This window comes from Halichoerus grypus, chromosome 8, assembly GCF_964656455.1.
Source record: "Halichoerus grypus chromosome 8, mHalGry1.hap1.1, whole genome shotgun sequence".
NCBI lineage: Eukaryota > Metazoa > Chordata > Mammalia > Carnivora > Phocidae > Halichoerus > Halichoerus grypus.
In genome coordinates this window covers 40,877,386-40,898,140 of record NC_135719.1, presented here as the reverse complement: position 1 = coordinate 40,898,140, position 20,755 = coordinate 40,877,386, and the positions used below count along the sequence as shown (strand labels likewise).

Below are 20,755 nucleotides of genomic sequence, written 5' to 3'. Positions count from 1 at the left end.
AAGTACCCACCTGATTATCCAGGCCCAGAAACTCTGAAGGACACCACATTAAAGGGCTGACTACTCCCTCAACTCCTGGCACTGGACGATCTGATTAGAACCTGAGGTTCCTAAAATCAACCAAGTCACTGTCAAGAAAGTCTGCCTGCAGAGACACTAGGTTCACTTCAGAAACTAGGTTCCTTAACTCTGTTCCATGAAAAGTCACAGTGGCACGTGCTGCAGCACAGGTGTGTCAGTGCAGGCGTTCTGATCCAGAGCATCTCCTAGGATTTACCTCCTGATGTGTCCCTGTGGCTCTGAGGAGCACATTTGCTGAAGGAGGTCTCACTACCTTTAGGATAAAATTCTTCAATGGCCACTTCTAAACTCAAAGATTTATTTCTTCCTGAATTCCTGTTGAACACACATACAAACCCAAAGCAGATTTCCTGATTATCTGTTCTTCAGGAGATAAGCAAACTGCTGGTCTTAAAAGCATCAGAATATTTCTTAAGGGACTCTTGGTGACAAGAAGCAAAAGAAGGCAACCAGAGCTCAGAGGCAGAAATGGAACACTAGCTGTGGAAGACAGCTGCCAGCCTCAAACGTGAATGTCAAGCTTGTCCTGAGAGCAAGACACATCCTCACTTAAGTTCAAAGATTTAGGGGCGCCTGGGTGGCTCAGTCGTTAAGCGTCTGCCTTCGGCTCAGGTCATGATCCCAGGGTCCTGGGATCGAGTCCCGCATCGGGCTCCCTGCTCAGCGGGAAGCCTGCTTCTCCCTCTCCCACTCCCCCTGCTTGTGTTCCCTCTCTCACTGTGTCTCTCTCTGTCAAATAAATTAAAAAAAAAAAAAAGTTCAAAGATTTAGCTAGCCAAGGTGGGAAGAGTAAAGAGATAAGCCATAAAGCAGCAGGAACAAACCGACTGTGGCTTCACCAGAAGCTCCCCTTCAGAGCAGGAACCAGAACTGCTTTTACCAAGAGAAATGGGCATGTTTAAGAGAGTGCCTCACTCAAACTTGGACTTGATCCTTTTTCAAGACAGTAAACAGTAACTCTACTTCAGGGGCGCCTGGGTGGCTCAGTCGTTAAGCATCTGCCTTTGGCTCAGGTCATGATCCCAGGGTCCTGGGATCGAGCCCCGCATCGGGCTCCCTGCTCCGCGGGAAGCCTTCTTCTCCCTCTCCCACCCGCCCTGCTTGTGTTTACTCTCTCGCTGTGTCTCTGTCAAATAAATAAAAAAAAACTTAAAAAACAAAACAAAACAAAAACCTCTACTTCAGGTCATCCTCCTCATATACTTGCTGCTCCCCAAATCTCAGCAGACAGATAGTATGGAGGCAAAGGAACACCCTTCAAGCAAAGCAAATGGGACAACCACAGAGATTCACTGTCTGCACCAACAGCACCCCACTGCCTCCCATCTGGGCTTCTAAACACTTGAGGACAGAAGGAGGCTACAGAGTGGAAAACAAATGGTGGAAGTTAAATAGGAATTCTACCCAATAGGAAGGGTTCTTGAATTAATATACCCAAGAAAAATTTATTAGCACTCAGAAAATGAAGAATTCGAGACACTTTGAAGTCATTCCTGATTTCAAAGTCTTACTGGATCACTTAACGCCAACAAAACGGGGATAATAACAAAATGGGGAGAACACTGAAATCTCACAGATGCACCATGAAAATTGTGACCTACATGAAGTGCTTAGAATCGTTCCCCGTGACACTGTAAATATCCAATGAACTTTCAGTACTATGACACGGATCATAATTATGTTGCTTCTCCTCAACCAGACTCCCACCATCCCCTTGCTGCCACCTCCAAACCTTGTATACACATCTATAATTTAATTAGAGAGTAATACAAATTACTCTATAACATTTGGTTACTCTGTAAGGCCCCTGGGGTGACAATGACTTACCCAGAGGATCTAGAATGGTGCCTCACACATAGTATAAATTTTATAAATGTAGATGCTTTGAAATAACCTTACTGAGGCAGCCTTTGTAATTCATATTTGAAGTCAAAAACTGACTAACAATCATAAACTGGGCATTGTACTAGCTGCTATTCCACATGATCTCATTTAATTGACAATTTTATTCCACTTTACAGATAAGGAAACAGGCTCAGTAGCCCCCATTTGGCTACATAACTCCATTCTCTGACTCTACAGAAGCCTCCTCATTGAAGCTTTTAATAACTCCCTGACCTCTCTCTCAGTGTGGTAACTCTACTATTTGCTTTCTCCGAGCTCAGCCACAAAGCACCGCAGGAGGGAAATCACAAAACCATGCAGACTTGGCCCGCTACAGACAGGCAATCTAACGACAACTAGACTCTCAGTGCCATTCTTCCTGCCCCACAGGTTCAATGCCTTTGAATCCTCCACTCTCTTTTCCACCTGCTTTACCATCAAATTTCCCTTCATCACTTCTCTCACACCTTTGTCTTCCTTTCCTTTAAGGAGTCCAAACCTCTGGTACATTAGTTATGTATGAACCTAGTCTTCCTACTCTGGTCTCTCTCCTCTCATTCCACCCTGAAATCTATCATGAGACCAGTCTTCCTGAAGACTCTGAATCTTCCTGGGGTTGGGTGGCTTAGTCGGTTAAGCATCTGCCTTCGGCTCAGGTCGTGGTCCCAGGGTCCTGGGATCGAGCCCCGCATCGGGCTCCCTGCTCTGCAAGGAGCCTGCTTCTCCCTCTCCCTCAGCCTGTTTGTGTTTTTTCTCTCTGTCAAATGGATAGATAGAATTAAAAAAAAAAAAAAAGACTCTATGTCTTCTTAAAAGAGATTGGGATCATGTCATTTTCAGAATCCTTCAGCTGTTCCCTATGGCATAGGACAAGGATAGCATACGCACACAAGGCTCTGTGCTCTTGTGGTCCAAAGCTTATTTAATTCCTGCTACTCCCCCACACAAACACTCTCTCTCCTGGCCAAACCTGCTGATGGCCTATCTCCCACACTGCCCTTTACTCACACTATTCACCAGCACCTACCAGCCTACCCACACATCTCCTCTTTCTCTCTGCCTGGTGAAATTCTGCCCATGCTTCAAGGCTTCCTCCCTTTGTGAAGCTGTTCCTGATCAGCCCAGCCTTCAGGACCTCTCCTGCCTCTCAACATCCAGTGTAATTAACATCCACACCACTGGACTCCAGGCATATATGGTATCCTTCCATTCCTAACACCTTTTTTTTTAGGTTTATTAAAAAAAAAAAAAAAAAAGATTTATTTGAGAGAGAGTGCATGTATGCACATGTGCATATGGGGGGGAGTCTCAAGCAGACTCCCCTCTGAGCACGGAGCCCCATGAAGGGCTCAATCCCAGGACCCTGAGATCAGAGCCGAAATCAAGAGTCGGACACTTAACTGAATGAGCCACCCAAGCGCCCCTTCCTAATACAGCTTAATAACAAATATAAGATCTTAGAGTGACTTACACAAAATAAGCAACAGTATTTAGACTAACCTATTTCTTTTAAAATAATATGAATGTTGAGCAAAGATTCTTCTTTGAAGCCTTACCTCTCTCCTAACCAGTGTTCTTTGAGAACCTCTTACCACTGAACAGAGTGCTCACACGCATCTCACATTTTACAGCCAAACTTAATAAACAAGTATGTGACCACTGGATAGCATTATTTAGCAGGCTAAGTCCAAGCTGGAGGAATGTCTGATAATCTCTGATTGCTGGAGACAGCAGCACTGTCAAAGGACTCAAAAAGGCTTTCCAGAGAGAAAAGATTTGGGTTAAACAAAGAGCTAAATTTACTTGCTTCCTGAATGTGTTTTCCCAATCAACAGACCTTTTATAACACTGCCCCCATAACACACACACACACACACACACACACACACACACACTCCTATTGCCAAGAGGAGTGTGAGCAATTATAGCATAATGGCTTGGAAACTGTTGACACCACTCAGCACGCAGTCAGTGTGCTGGATACCAGCAGCAAGCTGTCAAAATCCTCAGATCCAAGCCATCACACCACATGGGTAGGAAACATGTTGTTCTTCTGCTACCCTGGAGATTAGCAGAAAATAAAGTATTTGGGGTTCTAGGACATGAATGCCAAAAGGCTAGTTGGGGAGCTATCCAAGCCACCCTCCACAACCACTGATCTAAGCCAGCCTGTTTCTGAGGACACTGAAAGACAAATGACTGTAGTCTGTTGTGCCGTTACACTGCCCTTCTCCTCTGAAACGATGTCCTTCCTCCCCTTTAACTTAGCCACCTTCCGAAGATGAAAGGAAATGTGACAGATAAGGTTTGTGAGAGTCTTTATCTCTCTGGGCCTCAATGTCCTCATCTGTAAAATGAGAAAATCATACTAAGTGATCAAGTAACCTAACACTAACATTTGATGGTCTTAGGTTGTTTCCCCACATATTCTAGATAGTTTGCCTTCCTCTGAGTGTAACATCTGCACAGAAGATCCAAGTGGAAAAGTGTCCCCAGCCAGGCACTATCTGAGTAAGAGTAGAAACCGGCTTTGAGGCTTGGGTCTTGTTGCTGGAGCAGAGATAAAAACCACCTGTAGGAGAAGCTGCTCAGCAAGGCAATGGCTTGCTCGCTCTATTTCCAGCATAGACCCTGCTTGGCAAAAGGGCTTCATTTGCACTCCTATCACTACTGAGGACAAAGAGGAAAACCAGACGGCATGAAACTGCAGGGCCTCTCACCCCTCACTGTCATGACTCAGTGAAGTGCAAATGGTCACCAGCACACCACATGCCGCCATACCTGAGCGCTTGGCTGAGGACCAGCTCATGTGGTTTGTTGTTCACTTGTTAATGGCAATTCTGGAAAAATAGTTTCATGCAAGAGAAGGGAACTTTTTACTTCTGTCATTAAATTAAACAAGGTGTGAAAATCGAATTGGGGAGGTGGAACGTGTAATAGGAAAAAATTCCCACCCTCCCCTTTGTCTACTTTAGCAATGTTTTCTCAGGCTCTTTTAGATCTGAGAATCTTTCCTGAGGCTACTATTCTTTCCCTTTTAGCCACTTCACTCCAAGGCAGGCTCTATCTCCCCAAGCTCAGGAAATTCAGGGAAACGACCTGCTGCATGACCGACCCAACGACCAACCACTGGACCACCTCAGCTCAGAGAGCTACCAGCAGAGGCGGCTTATTTTGCAAATGAGGGCAGTAAAAGAGGGGAGCAGTAGGGGCAGATGAATAGCAGGAACTGAGTATGCTACCAGACCTGCTGGATGATGGCTGCCTCTGAAAAGCTTAACACCTGGCAACTGAATCAGAAGCCTGATTCTGAGCTGGGCTGTTTGCCTACACACAGGTGGTAAAAATCAAAGGAGTTCAGGAAGTCACAGGTCAGTGCCACTTAGGGAAACTACCTTAGTAAAGAGGTATGCCCACCAGAGTCCACCTGCAAACAATGGAAAAATAATTTGGTACTCTTAGCCTGACAGCCTTTTTTTCCCACATGAAAAGCACGTGCAAACTTCTATACTCAGCAAACCAAATACAACACAGCTTTACTGCTGTCTACAAAAAAACCACGCCATATCTGACTTTCCTCCAAATGTAATTAAGCCATCTCCATAATACGTCCTATAACCGCTACTACTGTTCTAAATTTATATTCCCTATATTCAAACCCTCAAACCAAAATGAATATTGTACTTAGTTCCTTCTCTACTTAATTAAAATGATTATGATTCCTCCTTCAGCTCTTCAACATCATTCAATAAGAATGGTTTTCCAACTGTATTTGAAGAAGCCCAGATAATAATGTGGTTTAGTGGGAAGCGACAGGGACAGGGGTGAGGTAGACCACCTCTCCTATAGCTGGTTTTATCTGCCTCTAATGGGGTGTGTGTGTGTGTGTGTGTGTGTGTGTGTGTTTTAAGATTTTATTTATTTGAGAGAGAACAGAGTGAGAGAGCACGAGACAGGGGAGGGTCAGAGGGAGAAGCAGACTCCCCAATGAGCGGAGAGCCTGAGGCGGGGCTCAATCCCAGGACCCTGGGATCCTGATCTGAGCCGAAGGCAGACGCTTAGCCGACTGAGCCACCCAGGTGCCCCTCTAATGCCACGTTTGAAGAAAAGTTCCTAATGTTAAAACCACCGAGGCAACAGACTAAACTATCCTATACAATGACCGACCTAACTGCCAAGGCACTACTCTGTTACGTGAGAAATAGGACTAGCCAAACCCTCCCTGACCAGGGATAGTAGGAGATGAGGATAGTATAGTAAACAAATGTAATTTATTGAAACCTCAATTTTAGCCAGTGGTTTCAACCGTCCATCTCTGTTTTTTACCCCAACAACTAGTAAAACAGAATTGAACTTCTGGTGAAATGTACAGGTAGTAACAGGCAAGCCAAAGTGAAAAGCCAAAGATCTGATTATGTGAATCTAGACAGCCGGCTCCTATGCCTTTAGTTGTTAATCATGACACACTAAATAAAGAGCAGACCAGAGCCTGTCAGATGTGGATATAAATGGACATGAAATCAGCCCCCTAACCCACACGGCCACATCCCCCGTGGTAGGTAGGATGCCATATTAACCACAATTCCCAAGAGACAATAATAATAGCTAACCACAAAGCCACTTTAGTTAATTCCTACTACAAGACTCTGATTCAGAATTTAGGTCATTCTCTTTTAAACGTAACAGAAAGGGGAGAGCAGCCAATGGGATGTAGGCCTGTGCAACTCACCTGTGCAGAACTCCTTGCTCACATTGTGGGGCACTGTGATCCGCCGATAGACAATGGGCTCTGACTCCAGGATGTTCTCATCGTGGCGGTACCGAGTTGGCCTTTCATTTGGGATGCCCCGGGAACGGGTACCGCTTCTCCTCTCATAGGTATCAATCTCCTCAAACACAGCTGCCTTGTCAAAAAGGGCCAGGTTCCCTTCAAAATCAAAATCTGTGTCTGGGATCTCTTCGATATCATCCCCGAAGCACTCGTCATCTTTATTCTTCATTTGGCCATTCTTTAAGCCACTTTTCTTTGGAGTTGCCTGATTTGGGTGTCTGCTACTAGATGACCCTAGAGAAAAAACAGGGACTAAGGTCAGTGTGCCCACAGAAAGCACTCAGTGGAAATGGAAAATACATCAGTCTTTTATGGAGAGTGTTACAGGAATCAAAGTGAAGATAGTAAAGGTAAGCTATTTCTAGATCATATTAAGTAGCAAAAACTACCACAAATCTCACAGAATAATAGATTTCACATATTACCCAAGTAACAGTGAATATAAAATAAGTACGACTCCTGGAAATCTTAACCAGTTCTATCCTTCATAAGGAAATTAGTTGGGGCGCCTGGGTGGCTCAGTCGTTAAGCGTCTGCCTTCGGCTCAGGTCATGATCCCAGGGTCCTGGGATGGAGCCCCGCATCGGGCTCCCTGCTCCGCGGGAAGCCTGCTTCTCCCTCTCCCATTCCCCCCAGCTTGTGTTCCCTCTCTCGCTGTCTCTCTCTGTCAAATAAATATTTTTTTTAAAAAAAGGGAAATTAGTAATGACAGAGGCTTTTTTGACAACTGAGTATCAAAAAAGTAGAAGGGGAAGAGTACAGCAGTCTCTTCCCACAGGTCTGGGTGGTTTGTCTAGCAGCAGTTAACAGAGAAATAACCCTCCCCCCCGCCAAGTAAAATAAGGCCAACTCCTTGTAATCTGAAGCTCACAGGAACAGAATATTCAACTGGCTCCTAATTCCATGCTTACCAAGCAAGCAACCTTCTGGTTTTTAATTTGCTCTCAGCCTAGACCCCAGCAGGAGAAAATCTCTGCTTTAGAGAGATTCCAGATCTTGAGCCAGGCATACATCTATCACTGTAAGTTGGTATTTTGATTTATAAACCTGTTTTAAATCTCTTAATTAATGTGATCTCTTTTCTCAACTTAACACTTGTCAGTAAGCAATTTCTGAACCATCAAATATGACAAGGACCATATTGACCTGATTCTACAGTGACCATACCAAGATGCCCAGCAACACCAACAGTAGGCGCCCTCTATCTGGCCACTACACATCAGTTAACTACTCTTCTGGCAGCCAAGACAGAACATCCCACAGAATTCTCCCAACCATCCATTCCCAGATAACCCTGAATTGAGTTTATACTCTGACCCAATCTGACCACCCTGAAAGGGTGGACCAGGTTATTGGTATGCCAAATGGAACCTCCAATATGGTTTAACTAAATGTAATGTACTTCCTCTTGAAAGACTGAGCTCTCAATTATTAAAAATACTCAAGTAGAGGGGCGCCTGGGTGGCTCAGTCGTTAAGCATCTGCCTTCGGCTCAGGTCATGATCCCAGGGTCCTGGGATCCAGCCCCGCATTGGGCTCCCTACTCCACGGGAAGCCTGCTTCTCCCTCTCCCACTCCCCCTGCTTGTGTTCCCTCTCTCGCTATATCTCTGTCAAATAAAAAGAAAAAAAAAAATCTAAAAAAAAAAAAAATACTCAAGTAGAGGTTAGAATGATCACAGGCAAACCCCTTCACACACGTATCATCCCAACTATACTACTCTAACGTCTCACAGCAACTCCCTTCTACCCTATAGATCAGCCAGGAGACCTAGGATGCAGCTGCAGTTCTCATTAACATATTATCTTATATCTGTCATCCAACTTTTCAATTTCCATGTATGTAAAATGCTCACTGTTGTATCTCCAGCACAGTTCCTAGCACATAGCAGGCAGTCAATAAATATTTAACAAATTAATCAACACTGACAAAAACAATCACAATAATTATTCTGAAAGATGTGTACTGGGCGCCTGGGTGGCTCAATCGGTTAAGTGTCTGCCTTCGGCTCAGGTCATGATCCCAGGGTCCTGGAATTGAGTCCCACATCAGGCTCCCTGCTCAGTGGGAAGTCTGCTTCTCTCTCTCCCACTCCCCCTGCTTGTGTTCCCTCTCTCTGTCAAATAAATAAAATCTTTAAAAAAAAAAAGAGAGAAGAAAAAAGAAAGATGTGTACTGTGTCAATAGAACTGGTGTCCAAATCTTCCTAATGTCAAATACTGGTATGGAAAAGGGCTGAGCTGGAAGATGAGATCTAGGCCTCTGAAAAAAACTAAGGCTGGCCAAAACTATAAAGGAGAGGAAGATCTAGCTGAGCCACCATAAACAGCTTGAATTATGAAACAATGACAAGCCTGTCAAAATCTGGGTTAAGTTCTAGGTCCAATAATCTGACGAAAACATTTAGTGGGAGCATGCTGTGTGCCACAGCTAGGTGCTAGGAGTAAACTGTATAACCAAGACATGCTACTCAGAAAGGAAGGAGGAGAGCTATAAAAAGCAAGTAACTAAAATACAATGTGGTAAGAATTAGAGTAGAAATTTATATAAAGTATCATAGAAATGTGGATGAGATAGGAATGGGAGAGCAGGCATGAAAACATAGGTCAGGATAACACCATCAGCAATATAGTAGGGAGGGGAAGAACCAGAAAAAAAGTCCAGTGTGCAGGACTAATGTTCTGCCTCAATATTAAACCAAGGCGTACTATTAGAAAACAGGTCTCGGGGCACCTGTCGTTAAGCGTCTGCCTTCGGCTCAGGTCATGATCCCAGCGTCCTGGGATCGAGCCCCACATCAGGCTCCTTGCTCAGAGGGTAGCCTGCTTCTTTCTCCCTCTCCTGCTCTCCCTGCTTGTGTTCCCTCTCTTGCTGTCTCTCTGTCAAATAAATAAATAAAATCTTTAAAAAAAAAAAAAAAAGAAGACACTGAATCTTCTCTTTATTTTTGAACTAAAAAAGAGTAGAAAATTAAGATTTATGAGTTTAATGTACGGATAGAAATTGGCACCCTCATGAGGTTTCATGCCAGCCAATCACTGCCAGTATTGGAGGTATCAGAGGAAAGAGTGCTGTTCCATAAGAAGAAGCGTGTCCGTGCAAGTGGACTTAACATCAGTTTTTTTTATCATGGTAAAATATACATAACAAAAACCTTACCATCTTAACCACTTCTAAGTATACAGTCCAGTGGCATCAAGTACATTCACACTGTTGTGCAATTGTATCAATTTTTAGCTACTAAAGCATACTGAGTGAGTGGCTTAAAAAGATTCCTATAAAGAAACTATGTATTAAAATAATACTAATAATGCAATCATAACTGAACAAGAGCATGGCAGAGCGAACACTTCCCCTATTCCTCTTATAGGCCTTCTCATTTTTTAAAGATTTTATTTATTTATTTGACAGAGAGTGGGAGATAACGAGAGCAGGAACACAAGCAGGGGCAGTGGCAAAGGGAGAAGCAGGCTTCCCGCCGAGCAGGGAGCCCAACGTGGGGCTCGATCCCAGGACCCTGGGACTGTGACCTGAGCCAAAGGCACACACTTAACGACTGAGCCACCCAGGTGCCCCTCTTAATAGGCCTTCTTTAGCTAGAATGAAGTTCTCAAAAAATTAACCAGGTCTAAGAAGATGGTCTCCCAAATTAAAAAGTATCAAGGTTATTCCAAACATGAATCCAAATGGACTATCACTGACTAACTTCACACTAATCAGGAGTCTGCAAACTATTTGGACTCTGCCAAATCCAGCCCCACTGCCTGTTTCTGTAGGTAAGTTCTACTGGAAAAGCCACACTCATTTGTTTACATATTGTCTAAGGCTACCTCTGTGCTACAAAAGCAACAAAAAGTACTTAAGACAGAGACCTTATGACCTGCAAAGCCGAAAGTATTTAACATCTGACCTTTTACAGAAGTTTGCTCACCCTGCTCTCCATCATGCCTCTCAGAGGTATTCTTTTTGGTTTTGTTTTTTTTTTTTCAGCTAATGACTTTTCAGCCACGAAAAATTTTTTTCCAGGACCAGTCCTTTGAACCTCTCTTTCAATAATAATAATTAGTAATAATAATTATAAGTGTGTCACTTATTAAACTACTGTCCTTTTTTTTAAGACTTTATTTATTTGAGAGACAGCACATGAGCGCAAGCTGGGGTAGAAGGAGAGGGACAAGCAGACTCTCCGCTGAGTGCAGAGCCCAACACACGAGCTCAGCGTGGGGTGCTCAACCCTGAGCTCATGACCTGAGCCGAAATCAAGAGTTGGACACCTAACCCAAGTGCCCCTACACTACTGTCTTTCAACTCTACACTCAATCTTCGCAATCCCAGGCTGGAACTCTACAAACTACATTCTTCCCTCCTTAGCTGGCTTCCTGTTAGGTTCCACTACCAGTAGGAGATACCTGAAGAGGATGGAAGGAGAAAGGAAGGAGGAATGAGAAGGGACTCTCTCCTTGTTTGATTGCTATCTGCACCAGCGCTGCCCTGGCAGTCGGTTCCAGTCTCCAGTTTTTCTTCCTGGCACACGTAGACAGGACAAGCTTCACTGCAACTCCCTAGAAGTACCGGCACTGGCTCTGGTACTTCTCTGGGAAGTCCGTTCTCTGAACGTCCAGGTTCTGATAATGGCAACCTCTTCCCTGCTTCCCCTCCCTCAATGTCTCTTCTTGCTTTTTTGGGCTTCTGACACCTACTTAACCAATTCTATTAAATTTCGTCTGAAATAACTAGCATGGTTACTATTTTCTTTCTTGGTATACCAAGATTTTAAAAATTAATGAGTCACAGCTAAATTACTCTTCTAACCAAATGTTAATGTTTAATGAGCAAAAAAATTCTGAACCATTAATAAAATATTACTTTAAAAATCCTTGTTTATTTCATCCTTTTTAATTTGTAAAGGTAAAGAACTTTCTGAATTACAGACATACAGACATACGTATAGAGAAATAGCACTTACAGCTCTAATTCTAAAATCTCAGACATGGGCCAAGAGTAAACACAGACCAGTCTAGATGTTAAAGAGCTCATCTTCTCCCAGTGTGGATGGAAGTCTTAACTGACTTGAGCTCAAAACAGACAAATAGAAAAGACTTAAAAAGACTAACCAGATTCTCTGCTGTCTCTCACCCAACAGAGTAGGTATCTAGAAACATTAATCCCCTAACAGAGATCAAGTGATCAAATCATAAAGCCAAACCCCTCATCACTGCTGCTACCAATGGGGTAAACAGCTTAGCTATAAACAAACCAAAAACAAAGAAAAACACAAAATTAGTAGAAGGGGAAAATACTAAAGAAACACAAAGTCAGCCAAGGTCTATTGCAGCTCTGGATTCACCCCTGGGAATCAAGAAAAGATGCACCCGGGCTTCATCTGCTCAGAGGTACAGGCAGCACTGATTTTTGTTTTTACAGCTTTAGTGAAGTATAATCGGTATACAAAAACCTGCACATACTTAATGTGTACAATTTATAAGTTTGGACATATTCAAACACTTGTTATACCATGACCACAATCAAGGTAATAAACCTATCCATCACCTCCCCATCACCCCCAAAAATGTCAATGACTCAGTTAATCATTGTTCTAACTAAATATTAATTTTTTAATAAGCAAAATATTTTGAACCATTGAGCCAAATTTAAACCATTATTACTGTAAAGGTTTACTTTGTGTTTATCTAGTCCTTTTTGTCTTCTCAGGTCTTGTATCTGATATATATACGGTATGTATGTACGGTAGAAGTCAATAAATTGGTGAGCCAAATAAGAGTTGCACAGAAATGCTTAGTTTTAAAAGAGGAAGTACAAGAAACCTAATGAAATAACATCAATATTCTGAGTGAAATACTTCATGCTTATTTTAAGGCACTATTTAGGCCAAAGCGTAATTTCTTTGAAGCTGAATAGTTTATCTGAAAGATACAAATGGGGGTGGTCTCCATGAGTGTCTTCATTTCAGCCAACTACACCTATAATCACACCACAGCTTACTGAATCCAAAACACATTTCACTCAGGAGAGAATTCTGATCAGCATTTTTCTATATTCATTCAAAAATGTTCATTAAGCATCTGCTATCCACTGGGATCTGTGCTAAGTGCTGGAGAGTCCATGGTGAACAATATAACATAACCCCAGTCCTCACCTGTTACTCTCACCCCCCTTTACTATCACTCCCAATCACTTCTGCAGACCCAACAATCAAATTGCCTGCATCTTCCACCATGCACTTTCAATAGGCCCTTACCACAGATAGGCAATTTTAGAGTTTCTTGCATAAGCAGACTCTGTTGCTGCCTATCCAACATCCAGACCTCTCTACCCTCAGAATAAAACCCATTTTTGTTCAGATAGATACTATACCCTTCTCTAAGGTGAAGGAATGGATTAATTTCTGAATCAATCAAGGTGGTGCTCATGTCAACAACTGATTCAAGCATGGGCATGAGAAGAATACTGGTCAAGAAGACAGGACGGCGCGGGGGGGGGGGCAGCAACAGAGGGTAGCTCTTGCAGCAGTTTCTTTTCTTTTTTTTTTTAAGATTTTATTTATTTATTATGTCAGAGAGAGAGCACAAGCAGGGGGAAAACAGGAGGCAGAGGGAGAAGCAGACTCCCTGCTGAGCAGGGAGCCTGATGGGGGGCTCAGTCCCAGGACCCTGGGATCATGACCTGAGCCGAAGGCAAACACTTAACCAACTGAGCCAGCCAGGCATCCCAGCAGTTTCTGATAAAGGTTTCCTCACTCCTAAAGAACTTCTGATTCTCAATCAGGGGCAATATTACCCCAATGGGACATTTGACAGTGTCTGGAGACATTTTTGGTTATTACAACTGGTGGTGGTTGGGGAGTGCTCTTGGCATCTAGAAGGTAGAGTCCAGGGATGCTGCTAAACTTTCTACAATGCACAGGACAGTCTCCCACAACAACAAAAAATTATTTGGCCCAAAATATCAAGAGTACTGAGGTTAAGAAACCCTGCTTAAGATGATACACTGGAAGAGACAGTGTCTTCTCTCCTGAAGAATCTGGATGGGACACACAGAACTGCTGGACCCAACTAGTTTCAGTCTGAGGACAAAGCCAACACACAAAGGAGAGCTTCACAGAAATAAGACTGAAGGCCTGATTGTACTATCCCTGGAAATGTCCCAACTCTGGACTCCACCTGTGACATAATTTCTCTCTGTTATTTGAGCCATGAGGTAAGGTTTCTATTACTCAGAGCACCCTAATATAATCCACTTGTACATGAACATTTACCACAAGCTTTTTCAAAGGTGACTTCACTGTTATAATACTTTAAAGTATTGTAAGGTTTTGGAAAGCGAGAAAATACTTAACATGGTTATTTTTGTCTATAATCATTTACTAGCCAAGAGCAAAGGAAGACACTAAGGACTCACTCCACTTGTCATCTTGCAGAACCTATGTACCTGGTACCATCTTAGGCTTTGATATACACATTATCTGTTTGTCTTCAAAACAACCCGATTAAAATTACCATTCTACAAATGAAGAAACTAAGGATGCTCCAAACTGATACGGCTAATAAATGTCTGAGTTAGGATTTAAACTCTGAGCTGTCAGATTCCAAATTCCATGCTATTTGTGGAAACGAGTAGGGAAACCACATAACTCTGACAGACCTAGGCAAAGTTAAAAGAACTAGCAGAGAGAGGATCATATCAAGAAAATGAGCACGTAAGGCAAAGGCAAAAAACCTCTTCAGTACAGCACAATGCTAAAAAGGAATTCAAAAAGAACAGGAAACAAGCATTCCTTTTTTAAAAATAAATTTTTGTTAACTGGGGTGCCTGGGTGGCTTAGTCGTTAAGCATCTGCCTTTGGCTCAGGTCATGACCCCAGGGTCCTGGGATTGAGCCCCGCATAGGGCTCCCTGCTCAGCTGGAAGCCTGCTTCTCCCTCCCCCTCCCCCCTGCTTGTGTTCCCTCTCTCGCTGTCTCTCTCTCTGTGTCAAATAAATAAATCTTAAAAAAATAAAATAAAAATAACTTCACAGTAATGCATAAAATATATAGAAAACTGCAGATATTCACTTAACATTTTGACATGCATCCATCTTATAAAATTTTATACCTTGCTTTCTTGCTTAGGAGCTTTTCTTGCTTTTTTTTTTTTTTTTTTTTTAAGATTTTATTTATTTATTTGACAGAGACACAGCAAGAAAGGGAACACAAGCAGGGGGAGTGGGAGAGGGAGAAGCCGGCTTCCCACCGAGCAGGGAGCCGGATGCGGGGCTCGATCCCAGAACCCTGGGATCATGACCTGAACTGAAGGCAGACGCTTAATGACTGAGCCACCCAGGTGCCCCTAGGAGCTTATTTCTGTTTCATGAAAGATTTCTCCAAATATCTTTTTATATGATTTTTTATAGAGTATACCCTATTGATCTGTATCATACCTACAGATGAGCTTTTAAGCTATTTCTCATTTTTATTGTTACAAACTCAGCCCAAACACACCACCTCGATAACTGCAGCTGAAAGATCGCCCCCATCTGACCACCTGCGGCACTGTGGGTACCGTTCAGCTAGCACTTGCCTTATGCTACCTACTTTGTTCTGCAGTTATCTGTATTCTTACTCTAACTCCCCAAGGACGCTGTAATCCAACAAAGGGCAGAACCATGTCATTCAGACCTGTCACCCAATTCTACGGCTCGCTCACCATAAATACACAAATCTCTGAATAAAAACAGCCATATCAAAAAAAAAAAAAAGGACACACACACACACAAAAACTAAAAACACCCCAAGCAAACAACAAAAGTTAAGAGTCTAAAGAGGTCACAAAAGAAAAGGCAACTTGAGATTAACTGTGGGAAAGAAAGGCAGCTATCAAAACTGCGTGACTGGGGCGCCTGGGTGGCTCAGTTGTTAAGCGTCTGCCTTCAGCTCAGGTCATGATCCAGGGTCCTGGGATCGAGCCCCCCATCAGGCTCCCTGCTCCACAGGAGGCCTGCTTCTCCCTCTCCCACTCCCCCTCCTTGTGTTCTCTCTCTCGCTGTGTCTCTCTCTGTCAAATATATAAATAAAATCTTAAAAAAAAAAACTGTGCGTGACTGAAAAGGACAGGAAGATGAAGTTGTCAACAATAATACAAGAGGGAACATAAGGCCCGGGTTTCAGAGGAAAGGAGTTCAGCTGTGCCCAGCAGGAACTGACAATGAACTATCCCAGATCTATCACAATGACAGATGAAGATAAGCAATTAATCAATTTAAGAGAAGACAGGGTAAAAGCAGCAAAATGGGAAGCCATTTCTGGCTCAGCCTGAAGACTCTACAAACACCACTTGCAACCAAACCAGAGTTGTGGCTTTAGAAGGTATCGGGTATTTCTCCTCACGCTCTCTCTGAAGACAGACCTTACATTCACTCTTTTGACAAATATACACTAAAGACCAGCTATGTTCCAAATACTGTCAGGAAAGTAGACAGTGAAAAAATACCCAAGAGGAAATACTGACATCATAGGTCAGCAAGAAAAAGATAAGACAATATAAAGTAAATGAAAGGCAGGCCAATATGCTCAGTTGTCTCTTATTCTTCCTTTTGCTCATACTTTAATAAAAATATTAGTAAGTCCTGAGTGAATAAGCGGTCTCAATAATTGGCTTACTCAGCCCAAAGGGCCTGGCTCTGTATTTAAAATGGCCTCAGGCCACTAAGAGGGAAAAGCACTTCCCTTGGAAAAGATAAAGAGTGCTTCATAGATTTCTTTACCTTTCAATTACAAGGGCCAAGTATGTGTTAAGACTAGAGGCTGGCCGCCTTCCTGTGCCATTTTGCTGCCAGCCTTTGGCACAAAAGCCCTTTGGCCAGGACAACAAACTCATTGTTGTGTAACCCTCACTGCCACTTATTTATTGGTTTTTGTCACACACATATTGTAAAGGGGAACTTTGTCCTGCAGTTAGCACGCTAAAGGGCACCTGAAGGTCAAATTGCAAATGTTTTAATGTCAGACTCAATGGGCTTCATGAGGAAGTGACTGAGAGCATCTGGGACCTTCTTTTCAACTCCCCAAATTCCAGGCCTTAGTAATCAGTCAACTTCTTGGGTTCCAGCAGCAGCACCAGGGTTTTCAAGCCTGTTGGATGAAGCACACCCAAGGAGGTTAAGTCACAGGAGGACCTCAGTAGGACCATAAAAACTTTCTAACCTCAGATGGTGGGATCACTGTTACACTGAACAAACCATACACAAACCTGTATCCTTAGGTGGTCTCAAATGGTTTCCCTCTACTCCCCAGCACTCATGTTCCATTCATCTACTTGACAAATATTCTCAGTGGTCCGTTCAATGACAAAGGTCACAGGAACTATCCTCTATAACCACCCCACATATACACACAACCTAAAGAAGAGATTAAAATCTGCTTGTGCTAAATCTCTCATCAACGTTGGATTAGGTAACTAGAACCAACAAATCCTCAACAACTCATCATTAACCTTGAAAGAACACTAAAAGCCAGAGAGATTATATTCCTACTAGGAATATACTAGTCTCAATATCAATGCACATATACCAGAGAAAATTCTATTTATATATCTCCAATGAGAAAAATACTTAATCTCCATTTCTTCACTCATTGATGAGAAAAACACTGATAATCTACATTACAACTACAACTACAGTGGGAAAAAAACCAATCTATTTTCTTGGAATCCTTAAAATGCCACATAAAATGCAAACTCTCTGGCAGACCTTTCTACTCATCTTACAGGGTTCACTGAACAAATACATAAAGGCAACTCTACCTTCTATCACAAACCAATTCTGAGCCACATCTCATCATCAAATTCCCAGGCCACAGACATTTTCCACATTAATCTGGATTCAAAAGAAGTTCTCTGAATGAGAGTAACATTTACTGCCATGATCTCTTTACCTTATTTATGTGCACTTAAAAAATCTAGGGAACTGGGGCGCCTGGGTAGCTCAGTCCTTAAGCATCTGCCTTCTGCTCAGGTCATGATCCCAGGGTCCTGGGATGGAGCCCCAGGGGCTCCCTGCTCAGCAGGGAGTCTGCTTCTCCCTCCCCCACTCCCCCTGCTTGTGTTCCCTCTCTCACTGTCTCTCTGTCAAATAAATGGATAAAATCTTTAAAAAAAAAATCTAGGGAATAGACTAATTAGCAAAAGCAGAAAAAGCATCAAGCAGGGGATGCTTCTGAGAGTGATCCCACTTTTTTACCATAATGACTTACTAAAGATCAAATAAATTACTTGTTTTGAACTTAACTGCACTCTTTCAAAAGAGAGCTGGTATAATTGTTGGTAAGGGGAAAAAAATTAGAAAGAGATAGTCTTACCATAACATCCAGCAATCACACTCCTAGGTATTTACCCAACTGATCTGAAAACTTATGTCCACACAAAACCCACACACAAATGTTTACAGCAGTTTTATTCATAATCACCAAAAGATGGAAGCGACTAAGATGCCCTTCAATAGATAAATGGATAAACAAACTTTGACACATCCGTACAGTGGAATATTATTCAGCAATAAAAGGAAATGAGCTATCAAGCCACAAAAAGACATGAATGAATCTTAAAACGCACATTGTTAAGTGAAAGAAGCCTGTCTCAAAAGCCTACACACTGCATGATCTTAATTATGTGATATTCTGGAAAAGGCAAAACTAGAGATGGTGAAAAGATCAATAGTTGCTGAGGTGGGGGAAAGATCATGGAAGAAAAAGGGGAAGGACTGAACTGGTGAAACAGGGATTCTGTACAATACTGTAATGATGGATACAAGGCACTATATTTGTTAAAATCCACAGAGGCACTAAATTTGTTAAAACCCACAGAACTTAAGAACACAAAGAATAAGCCAATGGGGCTCCTGGGTGGCTCAATTGTTTAAGCACCTGCCTTCGCCTCAGGTCCTCAGGTCATGATCCTGGAGTCTGGCTCCCTGCTCAGCGGGGAGTCTCCTTTTCCCTCTCCCTCTGCTGCTCCCTCTCCCTCCACTCCTCCCCCAGCTTGTGCACTCTCTCTCTCCCCCTCTCAAATAAATAAATAAAATCTTTAAAAAAGAATAAGCCTTAATGTATGCAAATTTTTTAAATATCATCGAGGAGGTGGGAGGATCCCAGGATGGACGGCAGAAGGCAACAAAACAATCTGTTACAAATAGATAAAGCAAGTCAATGAAGGGAGTGTGGGTCCAGGTTGGCAATTCTGATAGTGCTATACCTGTATACTAGAATGAAATCATTTAAGCCAATGGATGGCAGATGGTAGGAGACAGGTCTCTCACTGTTAGAGTGAGAAATCACACATAAAAAAAGGCGGCGACTAGAATGATGCAATGTGGTAATGGATTTGAGTTGGAGACATCAGTATGAACTCACATTTAGCTTAATATAGTAAAGTTACACAGGAAAATAATAATAGATACATGTATATACACTGGACAAGTATACAGATAATCTATTTCCCTGCCCTGTCAGCTGAAAAGGCAACACCCAGTAGCAATGAGCACACCTAGCACCCAGATAGTGGCTTGTAATACCATTCTCCAATAAAAGAAACAGGACTCCCTGGAGACATGGTTGATTCTAGGGCTAGGGTAGGAAATAGAGAAGATAAACCTGGAACATCCTGTAGTGCCAAAAAGTACAGAAGTACTAGGGAAAAATCCACCCACAAGAATGGGGTAATGTCAAAGGAAAACAGGAGCTAACTGAAACAGCTACCAGTGGCCAAAGCGGAAACAATTTGAGCACTAAAATAAAGCAGTGATGGGGGGCTGGGTGGCTCAGTCGTTAAGTGTCTGCCTTCAGCTCAGGTCATGATCCCAGGGTCCTGGGATGGAGCCCCAGGGGCTCCCTGCTCAGCAGGGAGTCTGCTTCTCCCTCTCCCACTCCCCCTGCTTGTGTTCCCTCTCTCGCTGTGTTTCTCTCTGTCAAATAAATAAATAAAATCTTTGAAATAAAGCAGTGATGAATTATAACCCAAAGTGTAAGATAAATAACTATGAATCCATACTGATAAAAAATAAATAATTGAATAAACAGGGGAGAAAAGACAAATCTCTGATGTAGAAGAATTCCAAATAATTTATGCAGATACTCTGCATATCTTTCTACTCCTCAGGTGTGGGCTGTACACAGAGACTTCCTTCCAATATGGAAGGGGTGGGGAGACCTCTACAGAGGAGAAATGTGACACACTCCTTCAGCCAAGATATTAAGGTCAACATCAAGTCATAAACCATGTTGATATTACATACCCTTAATATGATGTGATGAAAATAACTTATCGCCAGGGTCTTCCTCCCCCAAACACATAACCACAATCTAATCATGAGAAAAACATCAAATACCAATAAAGGGATATTCTACAAAATACTTGACCAGTACTCATCAAAATAGTCTAGGTCACCAAAACCAATCAGTCTGAGAAACCATCAGAGGCAAGAGGAGACGTGACTACTAAATATAAGGTGGTGTGCTGGACAGAAGTCTTTAACAAGAACAGTAGATAAAAACTAAGGTAATCGGAATGAAATACAGACTTTAATTAATAATGTACCAACATTAGCTCATTAATATAACAAAACTACCTTAGTAATGTAAGACACTAATAACAGGAGCAAAAAGTATGTAGGAAAAAATTGCTAATGAAGGTTGTCTCCAAGCACATGAGAAACTATAAACTGCTTGAATATTTGAACTTTAAACAAACAAGTTCATGTTTTCAGTAAAGAAAAAAGGGCTTTTTAAAGCGAGAGTAGGGGCACCTGATGGCTCAGTCGGTTGAGCACCCAACTCTTGGCTTCTGTTGAGGTCAGGTCATGATCTCAGGGTCCGAACACTGGGCATGAAGCCTGCTTAAGATTCTCTCTCTCCCTCTCCTTCTGTGCCCCCCTCCCCACTCCTGCACACAAGTGCATGCACAAGCTCTCT

At 42.6% G+C, this 20,755-nt stretch overlaps 1 protein-coding gene across 2 annotated transcripts in view; it reads right to left on the bottom strand.

The window, feature by feature from the left end:
* The window catches only part of EDC3 (enhancer of mRNA decapping 3), a 59,183-nt gene that overhangs the window by 14,292 nt on the left and 24,136 nt on the right, over positions 1 to 20,755 (bottom strand). For both annotated transcript variants that reach the window (XM_036117756.2, XM_036117757.2), the window contains one exon: positions 6,695 to 7,030. In XM_036117756.2, the coding sequence (XP_035973649.1) occupies positions 6,695 to 7,030 (336 nt within the window). The remainder of the gene's footprint in view (positions 1 to 6,694; positions 7,031 to 20,755) is intronic.